A 21076-nucleotide genomic window follows, 5' to 3' on the forward strand; every position below is an offset into this window, starting at 1 on the left:
GGCAATAATGGCATTCTCGCAGCAATAAGTATCTGACGGACTCAAAAAATCTTATGCTTTAACATTATTCAAAAGGTATGAATTACTGTACAGTTTTGTTAGCTCTTATACGATCCTCACAAATTTGTTCATAATCATCTGACAAATTCTAAACAAAAGTGATGAGTTGCACACTTATGAAATGTCAAGCAGCTGATATAAATGAAAATTTTAAAAATATTTTACAGGTTGCCATAAATAAATACTGGTGGACTACACAGAATACAAACACTGTAACAAACTGAATGGCATGAACAAAGTTCACAGTTTAAAGCCCCATATACATGTAACTCATCTGAGGTGGCACAACTCTGATTGAATAAGCATGGGAATATTCGCCATGGCTTTGCTGAAAGAACTGTCTCATCATGTGCCTGAAGGAAACCCAAATCAGGATGGTTGGACAGGGGTGTGAAATCTGCTGCTCCTCTAAACAAGTCAAATATTTTAGGCACTGTACAATACCAGTCAGTTTGGGGTCGAGGTGGACTATAATGGCCGACTGAAGACTACCAATAAATAAAAGTGTGGATGAAATACAAGTTTTTGTTACCATGGGAAAAGTTACATTCTACTAATGGAAATAAATAGGCATTGTTTCTTCAGGAGATATAACAACAAAAGTAGTATTTATAATTACACCTGCATTTTCCATGAATGTATAAGGTGTTCTGAACACAAATATCAAACTCACCATTAGAAAGAGCAGGGAACGAGTTACGAGGGGGTGTTGACGCAGCTGTAACACAAAGCAAAAGCAAATATGAAGTCCACAACAACAATAAAAATCACATGTGCTCTATGAATCAATAAATTCATACAAGTATAATTGCAAACATAACATTTTGAAAGGAAAAATGCTGGAAGTTTTTAATTCATATTTTTAGAGTTTTTTTATTCCTAACAATACATTGCACCCCTGTCATATCACAAGCAATGATGGTAGTCACAGGACAGCTAAAGTCATCTGAAGTATAAAATTACAAAAGCCAGAAAAGATATACTTTATTTCTATTTCACTCGCACACTTAGTTCTCTCATAACATGATGACTGACAGATGCACAGGAAAGAACAAAACTGAAAACAACTCACCATCATCAGGTGGTGCAGGGAAAGGTTCAGGTTCAAGAGGAGGTGTTCGACTAACTGTAACAAACAAGTAGATGCAAAACTTAATGCAGATCACACACATGCTCTCTACAGATGCTAAAAATAACATTTCTGATCTAAGCGAAACAAAGGAATTTGTAAATATTAGTAACTATTACTCTAAGGAAAAACTGAATAGTATTCCAGAGTTAACAGCATAGTAGATATTAGCAAAAGCTGTCTGGCTATTATTCTTTGGGACAAACAGTTATATTCATGAACAGTTTGCAGAACGGTAGCTGTTAGTTACATGCATGTGCATATGTACACAGAAAAACATACACAAACACGTACATGGAAGAGGGTGAAAGTACTAAGAGAAGGAAAAGAAGAAGGTTGTGAGTAGTATGAGGGAGGGGGGGAGGGGGGGGGGGGGGGAGAGGGAGGAGAAGGGAAGTGAAAAGTGAGGTTAGAATGTGCAAGTGAAGAAAGGAAAACAATACATATCCAAAATATGCAGTGCATAAGAGGAGTGCAACAATGACATAAAATTTTGAGTAAAGCAAGAATGCACGGGAGGCAAGAGAAAAAAATATATATTCTCAGTATCTACACTATAAAAGGTTATATATTAAACACAACTTCATGTGTACATCAACACATTTACATGCAACAGACACCAAGAGGGAGTCATAGAAAGGGAGTTTTGGGGGGGGGGGGGGGGGAGGGGGGGGGTTGTCAGGGTGATGGGACTGAGAGGTTGAGAGGTTCAGGTAGTGAGATAACAAGACTGAGAAGGATAGTGTGAATATGAGGTATTAATTGGAAGCTGAGAGGGGAAGGGGACAGCATAAGTTCAACAGAGGATTCTTGCATCATCATGAAAAAAAGTGCAAGAACTAAATGTAAATGACTAGTGGCTCCTAAAGTGTATTGCAGTTTTGACGAGTATGATATCTGAATTTCAATGTCGTACCATTACTGAATACAATGGCACAAATGATAACTTCATGTAGTCATAATTTCATGTTAACATTTGGTTTTAATTGTTTGTAAAATATGAATTAATTGCAGAACTTTTATTTCAGCAGCACTGTAACACACTGCAGATATTATCTCAACCATTTATTAAGAGGTTAAAGTGAAAAGCAGGAGGAGGAGAAGAACGGATCACATATTTCTCAAGAATTAGTACAATGATAGGTCACACAAAAACAAGCAACAGTTATTGGCCAATTTCAACTTTCCAGAGAGTTCTTCATATTAGAGATACAAATGGTAATGACACAAAAGTGTTACAACAGCACCACTGCAGCCAGTAAGACATCTTTCATTTTGTTAATACTAAGAGAGTAGGAGCCAAACAGAGGATTACTTCATGTTTCATGAGCTAAATGGAAATCAAAAGTCAAGAAGAAACAGAAAAACTGCTCATGTGAATCAATACAAAAATGTCAAGCAAAGTCTACCAGGATAGGAAAAATAACATGTTTGCTAAAGGAAAATTCCAACAAGCAATATAGGGAACTCATAAAAAAATGCCAACAAGCAATATAGGGAACTCATAAATTTTCTTTGTTAGAAGAGGTAATAGTAGTCATTCTTTATACAAACACACTGAATACATTTTGAGAAATGTCCTGGGTTTTGTCATGAAGTACAAGTAATAAATATAAGTTATAACTGCTGTGAATATAACCATGTCTCTATTGATCTCACGCATGTAACACCTGTTTGCAAAAGAAGGAAGTGAAAATATGAGTCGCACACCACATTCTGTTCAAAGTTTTCTACAAACTACCCAATATGCAACACAATTATACAATAATAATCTGTTGGAAGATTACTATGATAGTCTCTATAAAGCAGAAATAATACAAAAGCTCTTGAACATTCACCAGCACACAAATTATGCGCAATAATGTACAATTACAACTGTAGGAAGATAATAAACAGAAAGTAAAATATAAGAAAAAGTAGATGTAACATTAGAAGAAGAGAAAGGGTGAAATTGCGACAAATAAATAACAAACATAACACCACAAGAATGGTTCAAATGGCTCTGAGCACTATGGGACTTAACATCTATGGTCATCAGTCCCCTAGAACTTAGAACTACTTAAACCTAACTAACCTAAGGACATCACACAACACCCAGCCATCACGAGGCAGAGAAAATCCCTGACCCCACCGGGAATCGAACCCGGGCGTGGGAAGCGAGAACGCTACTGCACGACCACGAGATGCGGGCACACCACAAGAATATTACAAAGCAAGGTGAAGAGGACCATAAAGCAATATACCACATTCACAAGAACTTAGTTTAAAGATCATTAATATGGTACAGGAAAGCATTTGGTAGAGTACAAATAATGGAAGGAGTAAAAGTAATCACAACCCGCATAGAACTTTCTTATCGAACAAACTATCCACACCTGGACAGCTCAGTCAAGTATTGTCTACAAATGACAAGGTTCCCAGTTCAAGCCATGATCATCAGTATTAATCATTCATGCCATCAATAATACCTACTGAAGCTTCCTGTGCTTTTTTTTTTTAAGACTCTGAGGCTAAACATAACATGCTCAACTTAAATAGCTGTTTCACAACAGATACCAACAGTAAACCCCCACCCCCATTATCGGTTTCTTTGATTTGTGTCAATGGGAACTGTCCTAACGGTAAATATTTCAATCCTGCAATCTGTCCGGCCTTAATCTATGTTAGCTCCTTCCAACGTCAAGCTCCATCATTGTCTCCATGTATTCTTTCCACCAACCCCACTTCATTCTTGTTTCATGTTTGCTCCATCGTTACATTAATCTAAAACTGTTGTTCTTCCCTCCCCCACAAACCCACATCATCTACTTCACAGTGTCTCACAATGGACTCCCTTGGCCTTCACTAGGCATGCTCACCACTGCTGAATCATAATCCAATTTCTTGCTATCTCTCTAGAACAGAGGTTCTCAAACATTTCCTCTGACAGAACACTTTGAGAATCCTGATATTTAGTGGAACATATTGTTTAGTTTGAGGGTTAATAAAATGTTTAAAAAATAATAAGAACTTTTATTATTCAATGATTAGTTCAATTTTAAATCATAACTAATAATAAAAGAATCATTAGAAAATTGGGAAAAAAGATAATTAGTATCGTCAAACTGCCAAAAATAGTTTTTCGCTGAGCACTTAAACACAGTTTGGGAAATCATGCTCTAGAAATCACTCTCCATTCTGTTCACTTCTCCCCCCCCGCCCCGCCCCCCCCCTTCCTCTTCCTGTTTGTCTCTCAACCAATCTGTCTGAAACAACCTCTCATCCCACTTTAACTGCAGCACCAGGACAGTCTAGCAATGCGAGTGAAAGTATGGTAAGTGATTACCTTTAATCCTTGCAATGCCACGTCAAGTTCTGGTTAAGAGGATTACGGAAGCCAACTTAATTAAAAAACTATCAATACACTCATCTCATATCTTTAGCCTGCATTGTAAATACAAGAGTGTTGTGACTCGCCGATGATTCAGAGCGCCGCCGCGCAATTATGCACGTCCTCTACGTGCGGCGCTATCTGCCAGCCATGCAGCAGCTGCGCCACCTAAGCGGCCAGCCGAGCAGCAGCCGCTAGAATGGGACTCGGTGCTCATTCGAACGTTAACGTGTGCACATGTCTTGCTTGTCAACTTACTCTGTGACTTATATGTGTTGTGTCGTTCTAAATATATATGTGTCCAACTTGACGTTATAACAATTGGCGACGAGGTAATGGATTTTTCCTTTTCACCGTTGACCCCCAGGTTTCCATGGCTACTGTCGAGCAACTATTGCAAAGTCTCTTTAAACAGCAAAAGCTTCTAATGGCGGCGATTCGCAATTTCATCGCGGCGCCAAATGCGGGGCATTTCTCGTCGTTGGCTATACCTCCTTTCCTCCTTATGACAAGACGGCGGAAGACTGGTCTGATTATGAAAAATGTCTTCGACAGCACTTCTTAGCATTTCATGTCACGGACGAACAACCATGTAAGTCTCTGTTCCTTTCCTGGATTTCACCTCAAATGTATTGGTTGTTGTCGCAATTGGCTCCTTTGAAGGGTCCTGCGTCTTTGTACTTTGCTGAAATGTGCTCACTTCTGTCTATTTTCAAAAGCAAACGTATGTGGTAGCCTCTCGTGTTGCCTTTTATCGTTGTCAAAAAAAGCCGCATCAATCATATCGCGCTTGGGCTGCTGAACTTCACGGCCTCAGTCGAAAGTGTCAATTTGTTACTGACGTTCACAAAGAATCCTATGCTGATTCCATGGAACGGGATGCTATTATCCGGTTGGCGCCTGACAAAGAAGTTCGGCACTGTGCCCTTCAGTTGCAAATCCGACTCTAGATGAAGTTCTCTCCATTGTGAAGTCTTTTGAAATTTCTCGTGCCGCTGGGGCACAAATAGAGGTGTGGGGTGATGTCGGGGAAATACAACCTCTGTGCGCTGTTGACGACGGGTGCGGTGCGTCCCCGCTGGTCAACGTGGCTGCAGTGCACTCCCACGCGCAGCCTCGGCCTAACCATAAACAACCCGCTACGAAACTGCAGGAAAACCCCCGGCAACTTCCTTCATGTCCGCGGTGTTTTATGAAACATTCACGCGAGGATTGTCCTCAACGTTGGGCTGTGTGTCACAATTGCAAAAAGAAAGGTCATGTGTCTTTCGTTTGCAAATCCGACCGCATACATGATGTTCATGAACATGACGCTGATTCTGATTCTGTGTTGTCTGTCAACTGCACTTCTTCCCTTTCAGGGAAGTTATTCCTCAATGTCCACATCCTTGGTCGAGATGTTCACATGCAGGTGGATACCGGTTCTACTGCCACTATAATTAATTCTCAGACGCATCTTCAATTGGGTTCTCCACTCCTGTCACTCGGCAATTACGGACATACAATAAGCAGAAGATTTCTCTCTTGGGACAATTTAATGCTGAGGTATCTTACAAATCCGTTGTTCGCACTGTTCCCATATTTGTAGTCGACCAGAGTAACGCAGAGAATATTTTTGGATTCGATGCCTTTCGTGTTTTTGGGTTCTCCATAGATGACTCTGTCAATATCGTCTCTGATGCTACTCCTTATGCTCAATTGGATTCCTTGTCGACATTTTCGTCGCTTTTTTCTCCTGGGTTAGGCCGTGCAAACAACTTTGAAGCACATATCACGCTCAAACCCACTGCTCGGCCTAAGTTTTTTCGGGCTCGGCGCATCCCTGTGGCCCTTCGTGATGAGTAAAACGGGAGCTGGATCGTCTCACTACTTCAGGGGTCTTGCTTCCTGTCACTTCCAGTGAGTGGTCCTCTCCTGTCGTTGTCGTTGCTAAGCCAAATGGTGATATTCGTCTGTGTGACGATTTCAAAGCCACTGTAAATGCTCAATGCCTCATCGACACTTACCCTATGTCCCGACCTGAAGAACTGTTCACTAAACTTGCTGGAGGCCAGTATTTTTCTAAAATTGACCTGTCGGAAGCTTATCAACAACTTCCTCTCGACGTTGCTTCCCGGCAGTTTCTGGTCCTCAACATGCCTTTCGGCCTCTATCAATACCAACGCTTGCCTTTTGGGGTTGCTAGCGCACCTGCTCTCTTTCAGCGATTCTTGGAACAATTATTGCTCCCTGTCCCTGGGTGTATCAATTACATGGACGACATTGTTGTCACTGGCTCCACCACTGAAGAACATCTTCAAAATCTTCACACACTTTTTCATGTCTTACAGACTGCCGGTCTTAAGTGTAATCTTCAGAAATCACCATTTTTTCAGGCATCTATCACGTACTTGGGGTTTCAACTCTCTTGGGATGGTATTCGTCCGCTTCAGCAAACTGTCGCTGCGATCGATGCCCTTCCTCGCCCTACATCTGTTAAGGAACTGCAGGCCTTCTTGGGGAAAATAGCATACTATCACAAGTTTTTACCATCTGCGGCTTCGGTGGCTCAGCCGTTGCATCGCCTGTTGCATAAAAACGTGCCTTTTCACTGGGCCGCATCATGCGATGCGGCTTTCCAGAAACTGATGACTATGCTGAAACAGGCCCCGTGCCTGGCTACTTATCGACCTGGCCAGCATCTTGTTCTTGCCACAGACGCCTCTCAATATGGGGTCGGTGCAGTCCTTGCGCACCGTTTTTCTGACTGTTCAGAACAACCCATTGCTTATGCCTCCAAAACGCTCACGGATGCCCAACGAAAGTATTCTCAAATTGAAAAAGAAGCTTTGGCCATTATTTATGCTCTTCATAAATTTGGTGTTTTTCTCTATGGATCAAAATTTCATCTTGTTACGGATCACAAACCACTTGTTTCCTTGTTTCATCCATCAACGTCACTTCCCGACAAGGCTGCACACCGCCTCCAGCGTTGGGCTCTTTACTTGTCTCGTTTCAATTATGAGATTCATTTCCGGCCAACGGCTCAACATGCAAATGCTGATGGTCTGTCTCGCCTTCCCATGGGTCCTGATCTGGCATTCGATAGGGACAAACTTTTGTGTTTCCACCTGGATGTTGCCGAGCAGCGGCGGGTTCCCCATCACTGGGGACAGGCTTGCGGCTGCTACGGGTTCTGACCCTACCCTCTCCCGGGTTTTACGCTGTATTCAGAAGGGTTGGCCAGATCGCCCGTCTGCTAAGACTTCTGATCCATTGCAGAACTACTACGCTTTGCGCTACCGCCTCACGGCTAGGGATGGTGTTATCCTCCTTTCCACTGACAATGCTTCGCCGCGTGTTGTGGTACCTGCATCTTTGCGTGCTTCAGTCTTGCGCCTCCTTCACCAAGGGCACTGGGGTGTGTCTCGCACAAAATCTCTGGCGCGCCGTCATGTGTACTGGCCCGGCATCGACTCTGAAATAGCACACATGGTCGCCGCCTGCGGCCCTTGTGCGTCACAGGCTGCTGCCCCGAAGTCATCTTTGTCACCGTGGCCTTCGCCTGAGAAGCCCTGGGAGCGCATTCATGCTGACTTTGCGGGACCCTTTTTAGGTACTTATTGGCTCCTTGTAATTGACGCCTACTCTAACTTTTCTTTCATTGTCCGTTGCACGTCGCCTACCACCGCGGTAACCACAAGTGCTCTCGCCCGCAGTTTTTCTTTGGAAGGCCTCCCCTCTACTCTTGTTACTGATAATGGTCTGCAATTTGCCTCTTCCGAATTTGCGGATTTTTGTGCTCGTCACGGCGTTATGCATGTCACGGCCCCGCCGTTCCATCCACAATCAAACGGTGAGGCTGAACGACTGGTCCGCACATTTAAGGCTCAGATGCGGAAACTTCTGACTTCTTCTGCTGCTGATGAGGCGCTTCTCCAGTTCCTGGCGTCTTACCGTTTCAGCCCCATGGGCGACCACAGCCCGGCTGAGCTCTTACACGGCCGACAGCCCCACACGCTACTTCATCTTCTGCAGCCTCCCACCTCACGGTCGCGGGTGCCTTCACTTGGCCGCTTCACCGCCGACGACCTCTTCTGGGTACGGCGATATGGCAGGCAGCCAAAATGAAGCCCGGGCCGTATCTTACGACACCGGGGCTGATGCCTGTATGAAATCCAGACGGACACAGGTGTTGCAGTGCATCATTCGGACCAGCTTCGGCCTCGTGTGCCGGCAACGCCTGTTCCGAATGCCGCTACACCACCTTCGGCTCTACCTGACGCTCGGGATCTTGGCATCTCTCAATACTCACAATGCAGCCCTCTCACCGTCATCGCGATGCCAGCACAAGAATGGATGGCACCAGGAGACGTGCCCATGCAGGAAACGGATGACCATCCTCTGTCAGAGCCAATCTACTCGCCTCCTCCTCCAACGGACGCAGACACATCGCCCATGTCTCCTGTTATATGAACTGGACTTGCCGCAACGGGCAGATTGGCGCATGGGGCCCCAGCAGATTCGACCCCTACGTCTCCTGTCATCTCGACCCGTTATAATCGGGGACACTTCCGTCCGTACGGGAAGCCTCCTCCTCGAGACTTTACGGCAAGTCAAACAACGCCTATGGACGTTAGCCATCTCCAGGACCCCCCCATCAGGACCAGTGCAACAATTTCAAAGGGCGGAAAAGTGTTGTGACTCGCCGATGATTCAAAGTGCCGCCATGCAATTACACGCGTCCTCTATGTGTGGTGCTGTCTGCCAGCCATGCAGCAGCTGTGCCACCTAAGCGGCCAGCCGAGCAGCGGCCGCTAGACTGGGACTCGGTGCTCATTCGAATGTTAACGTGTGCACATGTCTTGCTTGTCAACTTACTCTTTGACTTATATGTGTTGTGTCGTTCTGAATATATGTGTTCCACTTGACGTTATAACAAAGAGATCTTTTCCAAACTTACCAAAACGTAAAATTATCAGCATTGAACATTGGATTTTACTTTTCATTTATTTTCAAATATATTCATGTGTAAAATTTATCTTTTAAGTATATTAATACATAATCAACAAATTTTTGATTGTCATTTTCATTTCACTCTCATCTGTTAATGGCAGGCTGCTTGTGCTTGCTCAGAAGTTCTCTTTCACATATAAATGATGAATGATTCCATGCATGTATCTTGGGGTGCCTTTCAACTGCTGACTGACCAAAAACTGTTTATCTTTGTTGATTGTAAAGATCTTTAAAGCAATGATATGAGCTACGTCGTTAAATTTTTGGTAAAAAAAGAAGTTTTGATGATCTCCCAGCATAGTTATGTAGTTGCCGCCATTGTTGATACAAACCCTCTAATTTTAGCATGCTGTTTCTCAACTGGTGTGTCAGAAGCTATTAATTTTCCAAATAATTCTTCATTTCCCACACATGCTGAAGCAAAGTTAATTTCCACACCCACAAATGGTGAAAGAAACCTATTAATGTTGGTTTGACAGATGATAGTTTATTTTCAGCTATTTCATGCTAGTAATGCCCACACAAAAACATGTAAATTTTCAGTAGATGAACTGATAACCAAAACACTGGGACACTGCACTTCCCTCGAAAGTTAATGATGGTTGGGATGGTCCATGATGGGTTGTTAACAGGTTCCAAATTCTTAATTCCATTCAGCTTGCCCTGGGTTCTCTTGGCCTGGCTTGCAGTCACTGTTCAGTTGCATCACCTGACTAATATGATCCATTCTAAGAACACACTCAGGTACAGAGATTGAAGTAAAAAACCTGTCTACTTCAGGTAATCAATGACTTTATCCTGCAAAAGTAACACTTGTGTGTACTTGATATTTTTGGGGGAAATTTATCTAAAATCCATGTAGCATACCATTAGATAAAAAAGGAACAGTGAATGAGTAAAAATGAATGGTTTCCAAAAAGGTAGCTTGGTGACAAGAGAACACTTGACACTGTAGCAACACGGGTCACGAAGTGATTGGCAAGAACTCACTCACTGGTAGAAATGCAACTGTGGAGGAGGAGACCCAGGACAGCTGTTGTCTTTGGCAGCCCAGTAGACTAAGGAGTTTGGTCGAGACTTGGGATAACGAGGTATACGTCCCCAAGGAGGTGATGTAGTGCTTCCACCATTCCTTCTAACTGCCTTTAATTGGCTAGTGAGATTTTGTGCTGAGCCACTTAATAAAAAGTAAGGAGGGCAATTTGAGAAGGACACCATTTGAAACACCACAGGAAATGGGATGTCCTTAATAGGTGTTGCAATGTTTTTCATCCACCATGGTACCATCTGCCAGTAGAGGAGGCATATAGAAAGGGGATAGCAGTTCCAGTGGCAAGGGTGATCATGTCTAAGGCATCACCCACAACCCCATTTATGTACGCTGACAGACACAAGAAGAAGTTGACAGCAAGGGTATACAACTGTCAGTTTTCTCTATGGAGAGTCCAGCAAGGCAACTGGTCCATTGAGTGGTAACTAGAAAGTGACAGCATCACTGGAAAGTGGTCACTGTCACAAAGATCACTGTGTAGCAACCATTTTAGTGAAGCAACGAGATTTTTTTTTGAGGAGGGGAGGGGGAAGACACTGTAAGGCCAACAACTGAATAGGTGCCATGCATAGTACTACAGTGGGTGGGAGAGCCATCATTGAGGAGAGACAGATCAAAATTGGAAAGAAGCTGCTCAATAAAAAGGCCCCTGTCAGACAAAGTGTCTTCCACTACCCACTGAAATCCCAAAGTACGAGAAAAGGGGCATCATATTATAATGACCATTTCAAAAGTAAGTGCCTTGCCCAGGGGTACAGTTGGAAATTCACTCACTGATGACATCTGTATACACCAACATATGGAACTCACCAGATACAGTACAGTTAAAACAAAATGCACAAAGAGTTGCACAATGGTTACCAATGAAATGCATTTCTTGGATAGCAACAAAGATCACAGAACAGGACATCAGTAGTTGTTGTTCTGGCAGGTGACAGTAATATCCATTGCATTTCCACTGAATCATGTTATGGGTGTCCTGGTCAAGCACGAAAGGGCCAAGATGATGGATCACACCCCAGGATCAATGTCTGTCACCAGGGCTGGGCGGGAAAGGGAACCAACATTGATGAACGTATGTTCAGTGTGCAATGGTGTTTTTGGTGCCTCGGTGGTGTTGGAGGACTTGGTGCATCCAGGGTCACCAGAGGATCCTTCTCCTGAGGTTTCTCCTTTTCCACTTTATCGTACTTTAGAGGGTCAGGAGTACACTGTGGGGCTATGAACTGAAGGGAGCAGGCAGCCCTTGGACCCAGAGTTGTGGCTTTTGCAGCCACTGGCTGGTGTCGGGCCACTGGGTTGTTAATTTCTGGGGAGAAGGTTCCCTATACAAAATCCTGTCATCATTAGATACTGGAGGAGGAGGAAGCTCTCTGGTTGAGAGCAGGGAGTTGAGCTGCCCCCCCCCCCCCCCCCCCAAAAAAAAAAAAAAAGATGATGATGTAGGAATCACAAGACAGTAGAGACAGACACTGAGCAAATTGAGGAAGTAAATATTCAAGATGCTGTCAATGACTGGGCAACAGAAGTAGCAAAAGTCATTACCACTGTGGTAGGATACAAGCAATATCGCTTCTTCTGAACTTCAAAATATGAGAAGGAATCAGATACCTTAAAATCATGGATTTTGCATTCCTTAATTAGGTTAGCACATTCTGGGGATTGGGAAGGCTGTTCATTTCCAAAACTGATACAGAAAGGTAGTAGCTCATTTGGTGACCTTTCATGAAGTCGCCCACTAAAGTCTCCACAAATCTGGTTGTTAGTATACCAGGAAGACATTTCCCTGAACTGTTGGCATTTAGAGCACTGCTTTGGGGGTGTGAAATGTATGTTCACTTCACAATGGTAAACTATGACCTTTAACTTCTCCAGAAGCATACCCCACTCAAAAGTGAGGATTAAAGCTCTGGTGTCAAGGTGGTTGTCCGGCAGGCTCGAGGTACACAACATACGAAATGAACATCTTGCTTCCCCAAGTGCTCGTGAAATTCGTCATCTGTTTGCAGCATACAGTCCCAGTGTAAAATTAAACCTTGTATGTTTTCAGGCTCTTATGGGGATTTTTGCAAGAATGTAACTCTCAGGACTGTTTTAATTTACTGAGAGAAGGGATTACTCCAAATTAATTTTCAATATTCTCCACAAAGAACTGTGGCTTAGTAGATATAAATTACCCCCAGATCCATCTGGGTGCAAACAAAGAACTGAAGGAAGCAAGTTTATACAGTAGGCTTGATTTTGCTTTCCTCCCATGGTGTGGTCAAAGAGGGAAAGTTCTTAGCTTCATAATGGTCTGCAATAAAGAATTCAGATATGTCTGAAGAGATTACTGAAGCCTCACACCCATCAACTTATAACTTTGGCCTCTTCATTGTACCTGATTCCACCATGATGCCATCTACTCTGAATGAGGGGCCCCCCCATGCCTGCCAACCAGCTATAGAGCTGGCCACCTGGCCTGATGACCACTGTCCCAAATCTGGGGATCGAAAATGAGCTAACCGAAATAAATGTTGTAAAACAAAGTGGGAAAAGTCATAATCGATGTCCTACAAGCAAGCTACATTGTCAGTAGGTAATCTGTCCTAGACACTAAGTCTGAGAAAAGATACAGCCTGAGAAGATTGCAGCACAGGAATGGAAGAAGTACTGCAATGGCTTGGGGCTTCACACTGCCACAAAGTACTCGAAAAATTATTGAGGGTACCTTGGGTGTTTTACTACGTGCCCGCATCTCGTGGTCGTGCGGTAGAGTTCTCGCTTCCCACGCCCGGGTTCCCGGTTTCGATTCCCGGCGGGGTCAGGGATTTTCTCTGCCTCGTGATGGCTGGGTGTTGTGTGCTGTCCTTAGGTTAGTTAGGTTTAAGTAGTTCTAAGTTCTAGGGGACTGATGACCATAGATGTTGAGTCCCATAGTGCTCAGAGCCATTTGAACCATTTTTTACTACATATAAAATCCAGCTTTAATGAAATGTCACATTGTGTCATGTCATTCGTCCTTTGTCAAGATTTTCCTTTTGACACAATCCTGATATAGCAAAATAAGACTTACATCTGTCCTTTACACTTATCTTGCTTTCTATTTTTTGAAGACATGCTTCCTCATGTTAATTATATAGTATTTAACTATTTCTTGAAGCCAAACATCAACTTCAGTGAACTGTCATGACTTACTTTATATGACATATGTTAAAACTGGCTACAGAACTTAGAGTGAATAAAGAAACAGAAAATAAATCTTACGAGTTCGATTTGGTTGGAAAATATTTTCATAATCTGCCACATTCTTTATGTCTGCCAAAGAAGTTGCGTCCTCCTCTGGATCCGTGCCAGACCTGTCTGATTCTTCAATTGTTTTCACATCCAATCTGAAAAGCAATTTGTTTACATGTAGTTATCCATTATTACATATTATTAACAGGACATAACACACCAGACCAGCACAAGGTATAACTGTACATATAGTGCAAATCAAGGAAAGCAATGGAACAAAGTGGCAATACACATTATAAAAAATTCCCTTTACTTTTCACTACTTTACTGTATGTCACTCAAGAATAATCAGAGGAAAAAAAAAAGCCTAACTGCCCACTGTGTCACACTTTTCAGCTCCCTCCACCTATTCTTAATTTGTGAGAAATATACCAAAACCCCATGCTGCTGTTAGCCTTAACAGTGGCCATAGCTGTCTTTTCTCCCACAAACGATTCCAAAAGGTAGTCAGAATTAGTTGTGTGTTTGTTTATTTGTAGACGTGTGCAGTTTTGATACACAATGAAATCCAAATGTCACACCAGTAGAGAAGCTAAAACAAAATAGCACATCCCATTCATAAAGTGCAATATCATGTAGTAATTCAGCAGCATCAAAAATATTGCAGCTGTGTCAAGATAATCCAGATGAATTCTTCAGCCTTCCATCTGGTTTGGGCTGATACCAATGCAATATTACTGCTGCTGCCTAAAACAAATTACTGCAAAGACTCCACTTCATCAATGGGATGCGCAATTTGTTTCGGCAACTCTTGCAACAATCTATGGTAATGTGGTGCAGGGACTGCAGTGTTTACCAAGACTGCAGGCGGCACATAACTGGAGAGAAACAAGAAATTCATTACATTACTTAAGGTTTTTTTTAAATGATAATTGCAACTTTATGACTACCCCTTGTGCCTCATTCCAGACTGATAACTAGAGAATCTTTACATGAAGGAAGGAAATAGTCTGTCCTGACCTTGTTAACAGTTTCATATTTTTCCTGTGCTGTTCAGTGTGTCCACAGAGAATGAGTCTGAAGAAAACCTCCAACACAATGGCAGTAGTGAGATTTAAACTTTTTCTGGGTACCTTTTCCTCACTGTGCCCACCAGTGATTGCTGAAGCATGCATATATAGGTTATGGTAGCTGAATGATTGTCAAATGACTAGCTCCCAGCAAATGGAACCCGAGGTGCACTGAACTCTAACCCACATAATACAGGTTGCGCTCTGTAAGAAACTCACAATTTGGTAATATTAAGGAGTGCAAGTGAAGCTAATAGAATTCTTCAGAGACATTACTCTCTGAGAGGGATGCGGGACTTCCAGAAGTACAATCAGAGATTTTCTTTACAAAGTTAACTGTGGTAGAAGTGTAAAGCAGTGATGCAAAAATCTTTTAATGAATTGCCGGAAAAATCTTTTATACCAAAACAGTCTTTAAATCACTCACTAACCATACTGCCATGAAAAGCAGCTGATAAACCAAAGGCTGAGATGTAAATTTACAAATAACCTTGTTGTACTTCCTTATTTCAGTCACTGAATGAACAAATATGTAACAAATAAAAAACAAATGATTATACAAGTGTAGTAAGGTGGCAAATTCAAATTGCATGGTATGTGTGTTAAATTTTGCATTGGATACACAACAATATAGCACCTTTTCTAAGCAGTCCATGAATGAATACTGGGGCACACAGGCGCCCATGCAGCTGACTATGAAGGAAATGCAATTGACAGGCTTGAACCTACTAAATACAATGGAAGCTTCAGAGCCCAACACAGCCGGATTTCCTGCCGCCCCCCCCCCCCCCCCACTTCCAGTAAAATATTCTCCATTCTTGCAAATGCTCCACCCCTAATCTCTATCAGCCCCTGTCCTCCATCTGCCTATGATCCTTCTCTCGTTCGCACCACATTCTGCCAACCTGCCCTTGCACCAGATGCACACTCCACATCTTATATCTTAACTATAACCTACTTCACTAGTATATACCTTTCATTAACTCTTACTGTTTTCTACAACCTCCATTTACTTGAGCTGCAGTGCTGGGAGACAAAAGTAGCTTTGTGGATATAAAAGTGTATGTATGTGTGTTTTATGGCCCATATAATTGCTGTCATGTAACTGAAACTGTACCCCTAATGTACACAGAGTATAAAACAAACCACTACAAATACTTTCTATAACTGCAGCAAATTTAAACTACCACCCCATCAACAGGAATGTACCTAATGGCATGCAATCAACGACGTATTGAAAACAACAAAATTTGTACACTCACCTTGCTTTTGCTACATTGAATGGTCGGTCTCTGCTAAAGCTCTTTCTCACAGTTTGGCCATGCACAAATGGAGAGTGGAATGCAGTGGGCTCACCTCCAAATGGTTGCACCTTACTGAGGTCTACAATATGTAGAATGACGTTTGTCATTTTAATTGATGCACCAATCAACTGGTTCTGGGCTAATGCTATATCCTGGATTTTCCCCCAAGGAATAGGAACAGTATCAAATATTTGTGTTGGCTCCCAACCATAAACTCTGAGTGACTCTTGTGAACCAGCGAACAGACACTCTCCATTTTCACTAAAGGAAATACATCTGTAAAAGAAAGTAACAGTGTCCTGAAATCACATCACCATATAATGAGAAACTGCAATTATATCTCTAAAACCAGTATACCTGTATACCACAAGCAAAATACAAATGATAACCATTTTCATTTCATTAATGCACTGCAACTATTTGAAAGCAACTGATAAAAAAAAGCCTGCCACACACACACACACACACACACACACACACACACACACACACACACTTCAGTAAAATGGAAATGACACACACTTCTCCCAAAAATCCTTAAAATTCTATTCTAGTGGTTATGATAACATATCAATGAAGTTAATCAAAGTGTCTTCATGTTCTGTCTAAAGTTATCTGTGTAATCAATCTCTGATCAGTGAAACATTTCCTGACTGGCTAAAATGTGCTGGAGTTAAGCCACTTTACAGGAAGGGGAATAAAGAGATGCAGTCAAACTATCAACCAGTTTCACTTTTGCCGGCTTTCTCAATAACATCTGAAAAGGTTGTGTTCAAGCATCTTCTTAAGCACCTGACCGAAAATAATATATTGTCCAAGCCACAGTCTGGGTTCCTTAAGGGTTCTGATATACGGAAGGTTATTTACATGTACAGTGAGAATGTACTTCATTCATTAGTTAAACTGTGTCATTGCAAAATACCTGGAGTAAGCAATCAGACTTCATCTTATTGGGAATTAATTACATGCGGTGTTTCTCAAGATTCCACCTAGGGTCCGTTGCTTTTTCTTATGTGCATTAGTGACCTCTAGTCTGTTACACTGCCAGATGCTAAGTTTGTTTTGTTTGCAGATGATACAAACATTGTAATAAATAGCAAATCAAGTACTATGAAATCCCCAAACCACCTTCCCTACCCTCTGGCTCCTACCCTTGTAACGGCCCCCGGTGTAAAACCTGTCCCATGCACCCTCCCACCACCACCTACTCCAGTCCTGTAACCCGGAAGGTGTACACAATCAAAGGCAGAGCCACGTGTGATAGCACCCACGTGATTTACCAACTGACCTGCCTACACTGTGACACATTCTATGTGGGAATGACCAGCAACAAACTGCCCATTCGCATGAATGGACACAGGCAGACAGTGTTTGTTGGTAATGAGGATCACCCTGTGTCTAAACATGCCTTGGTGCACGGCCAGCACATCTTTGCACAGTATTACACCGTCCGGGTTATCTGGATACTTCCCACTAACACCAACCTATCCGAACTCCGGAGATGGGAACTTGCTCTTCAATATATCCTCTCTTCCCGTTACCCACCAGGCCTCAATCTCTGCTAATTTCAAGTTGCCGCCACTCATACTTCACCTGTCATTCAACAACATCTTTGCCTATGCACTTCCGCCTCGACTGACATCTCCGCCCAAACTCTTTGTCTTTAAATATGTCTGCTTGTGTCTGTATATGTGTGGATGGATATGTGTGTGTGTGTGTGTGTGTGTGTGTGCGCGCGCGCGAGTGTATACCTGTCCTTTTTTCCCCCTAAGGTAGGTCTTTCCGCTCCCGGGATTGGAATGACTCCTTACCCTCTCCCTTAAAACCCACATCTTTTCGTCTTTCCCGCTCCTTCCCTCTTTCCTGATGAGGCAACAGTTTGTTGCGAAAGCTTGAATTTTGTGTGTTTGTTTGTGTTAGTTTGTGTGTCTATCGACCTGCCAGTGCTTCGTTTGGTAAGTCACAGCATCTTTGTTTTTAGATATATTTTTCCCACGTGGAATGTTTCCCTGTATTATATTCATATCATTAATTTGAACCCAACAATTACGTTTGTTATTGTCACTGTTGCATTTCGAAATCTTTTCTGTTGTCTTATTTTCTCTTTCTGTTTTTGCCAGTAGTTTCACTTTGTATTCACCTTCTCCTTTTTACCGTAATCCACTATACTATTTTATCCCACCTATATATACTCAATAATACATAACCCACTTCCATACCATAACCAACTACCGCTGCTATAAAATCCACCGTTTCTAGTTTACAAACAGTTCCCTACACCTATTAAACAACCATTTCGGCTAGTTCTAATAACTTTCGCTTTATTTCCATTTCCGTTTTTCCCACATCACTGATAATTTTTAGCCCCTTCCCACAGGTTTTAACGTCATTATTTCTTCGTCTGACAATTGTTAGCTTCACTTTCATAATCAGCCACCACAAAACCACTCCTTTTAATACATTTACATGCAGTTTTTTCGAAATTTTCCCGAATTTTTCCGTCCTTTAACGTGTTTTGGCGGCAACACAACCACCTAACCTTTGTGCACATCGTTGTCTACCAACCAAAGTCCAACATAGCCCAGCTGTAACCAACACTTTTTCGCACTTTTTTCACACCAGATCTCCAGTTACTTTCCAGTTCACCTTTATCTATCCCCATATATTTCTATTTTCATTTTCATATCAGTCTCATGTTACACTTTCCACCTTCTAATACCATGTCAACCTCACAACACCCCCACAACGACCCCATTAAGTTTTATTTACATTCCCTCTGAAAACATGCCTTCGCCCTAGCCAAATTACGCTCCCATATTCTATTTTCTCAGGCTTGTCTGACATTTGGCATTACCCCCAAAGGCCTCACACTTAAAGTTCCCATCTCTGGCTGCAACCCTTCTTTCCATCAGTCCCTATACCAGTTCCAAACTGAACAATCCATTGCCCTCACCCACCTAATCCTTCACCTACACATCAACTCAGCCAATGAACACACCCGTCAACTCCTATCCTTAATAAAAGTCCTCAATCTTTCCTCTCCCACATCCACACCGGCTGTTCAGAGCATCCTCCTACAGGCCAACCGCAAATTAGAACAGCATGCCACCCTCCACCTCAAAAAACTTTCCAATCTCCTGGTTTCCCACCTCCGGAAAGGCAACTCACTCACCCTTCACAACCTTTCCAGCAAACCCCAACCTCCTCTCATTGCACACAAACCCAGTCTCTCCCATCTACTCAATCTCCCACTTCCAGCTCCACTCCCTCCAAAACCTCAAAATTCCAATCAACACAATCTGGAACCACAACACCCTAATTCAGTAGTTAACCTTTCCTCCAAACCTCTCTCCCAATCCGAAACCTCTGTCCTATCCAAAGGCCTCACCTTCAGCCCCACTCCCAGATTCAACCAAACAGCCCTCGTCAAAGATTTACTGACCTACAATCGTACTCTCTGCTGGAAATATCACTTTGCCACGAAGAAAAATGATCCTAATCCTACTCCTAATGATCCAACTCCCCAAGACACTATCCAAATTGAACCCTGCCTGGAACAGATCCGTCCTTCATCACAGCGGGACCCACCTCCTCTTCCTCAAAATCACCCTCTCCAAACCTTCCAGGAATTTCTGACTTCCAGCCTTGCCTCTCAATCCTTCTTAAAATACCTTAATCCTACTCCCAACATCACCACTGCTGAAGCCCAGGCTATCCGTGATCTGAAGGCTGACCAATCCATCGTCATCCTTCCGGCGGGCAAGGGTTTCACGACCGTAGTACTTGATCGTAGGGAGTATGAGGCCGAGGGACTGCGTCAGCTTTCAGACAACACCACATACAAAGTTTGCCAAGGTAATCCCATTCCTGATGTCCAGGCGGAGCTTCAAGAAATCCTCAGAACCTTAGGCCCCCTGCAAAAACTTTCACCTGACTCCATCAACCTCCTGACACCACCGACACCCCGCACCCCTACCTTCTACCTTCTTCCTAAAATTCACAAACCCAATCATCCCGGCCGCCCCATTGTAGCTGGTTACCAAGCCCCCACAGAACGTATCTCTGCCTATGTAGATCAACACCTTCAACCCATTACATGCAGTCTCCCATCCTTCATCAAAGACACCAACCACTTTCTCGAATGCCTGGAATCCTTACCCAATCTGTTACCCCCGGAAACCATCCTTGTAACCATTGATGCCATTTCCTTATACACAAATATTCCGCACGTCCAGGGCCTTGCTGCGACGGAGCACTTCCTTTCACGCCGATCACCTGCCACCCTACCTAAAACTTCTTTCCTCATTACCTTAGCCAGCTTCATCCTGACCCACAACTTCTTCACAGGCCAGACATACCAACAATTAAAGGGAACAGGCATGGGTACCAGGATGGCTCCCTCGTACGCCAACCTATTTATGGGTCGCTTAGAGGAAGCCTTCTTGGTTACCCAGGTCTGCCAACCCAAAGTTTGGTACAGATTTATTGATGAAATCTTCATGATCTGGACTCTCAGTGAAGAAGAACTCCAGAATTTCCTCTCCAACCTCAACTCCTTTGGTTCCATCAGATTCACCTGGTCCTACTCCAAATCCCACGCCACTTTCCTTGACGTTGACCTCCATCTGTCCAATGGCCAGCTTCACACGTCCGTCCACATCAAACCCACCAACAAGCAACAGTACCTCCATTATGACAGCTGCCGCCCATTCCACATCAAACGGTCCCTTCCCTACAGCCTAGGTCTTCATGGCAAACAAATCTGCTCCAGTCCGGAATCCCTGAACCATTACACCAACAACCTGACAACAGCTTTCGCATCCCGCAACTACCCTCCCGACCTGGTACAGAAGCAAATAACCAGAGCCACTTCCTCATCCC

General features: G+C 43.1%; 1 protein-coding gene across 2 annotated transcripts in view; it reads right to left on the reverse strand.

Moving 5' to 3' along the window:
* Positions 1-21076, reverse strand: part of LOC124593611 (katanin p80 WD40 repeat-containing subunit B1) — a 151714-nt gene that overhangs the window by 97409 nt on the left and 33229 nt on the right. Inside the window, exons 6-9 of one of the 2 annotated variants that reach the window (XM_047131948.1) lie at positions 16154-16471; positions 13852-13976; positions 1133-1186; positions 734-778 (exon numbers count right to left, since the gene is read on the reverse strand). In XM_047131948.1, the coding sequence (XP_046987904.1) occupies positions 734-778; positions 1133-1186; positions 13852-13976; positions 16154-16471 (542 nt within the window). The remainder of the gene's footprint in view (positions 1-733; positions 779-1132; positions 1187-13851; positions 13977-16153; positions 16472-21076) is intronic. The other variant, XM_047131949.1, reaches the window with a different exon arrangement.

The sequence above is a fragment of the Schistocerca americana genome, chromosome 2, assembly GCF_021461395.2.
Source record: "Schistocerca americana isolate TAMUIC-IGC-003095 chromosome 2, iqSchAmer2.1, whole genome shotgun sequence".
In the NCBI taxonomy this organism is placed as follows: domain Eukaryota; kingdom Metazoa; phylum Arthropoda; class Insecta; order Orthoptera; family Acrididae; genus Schistocerca; species Schistocerca americana.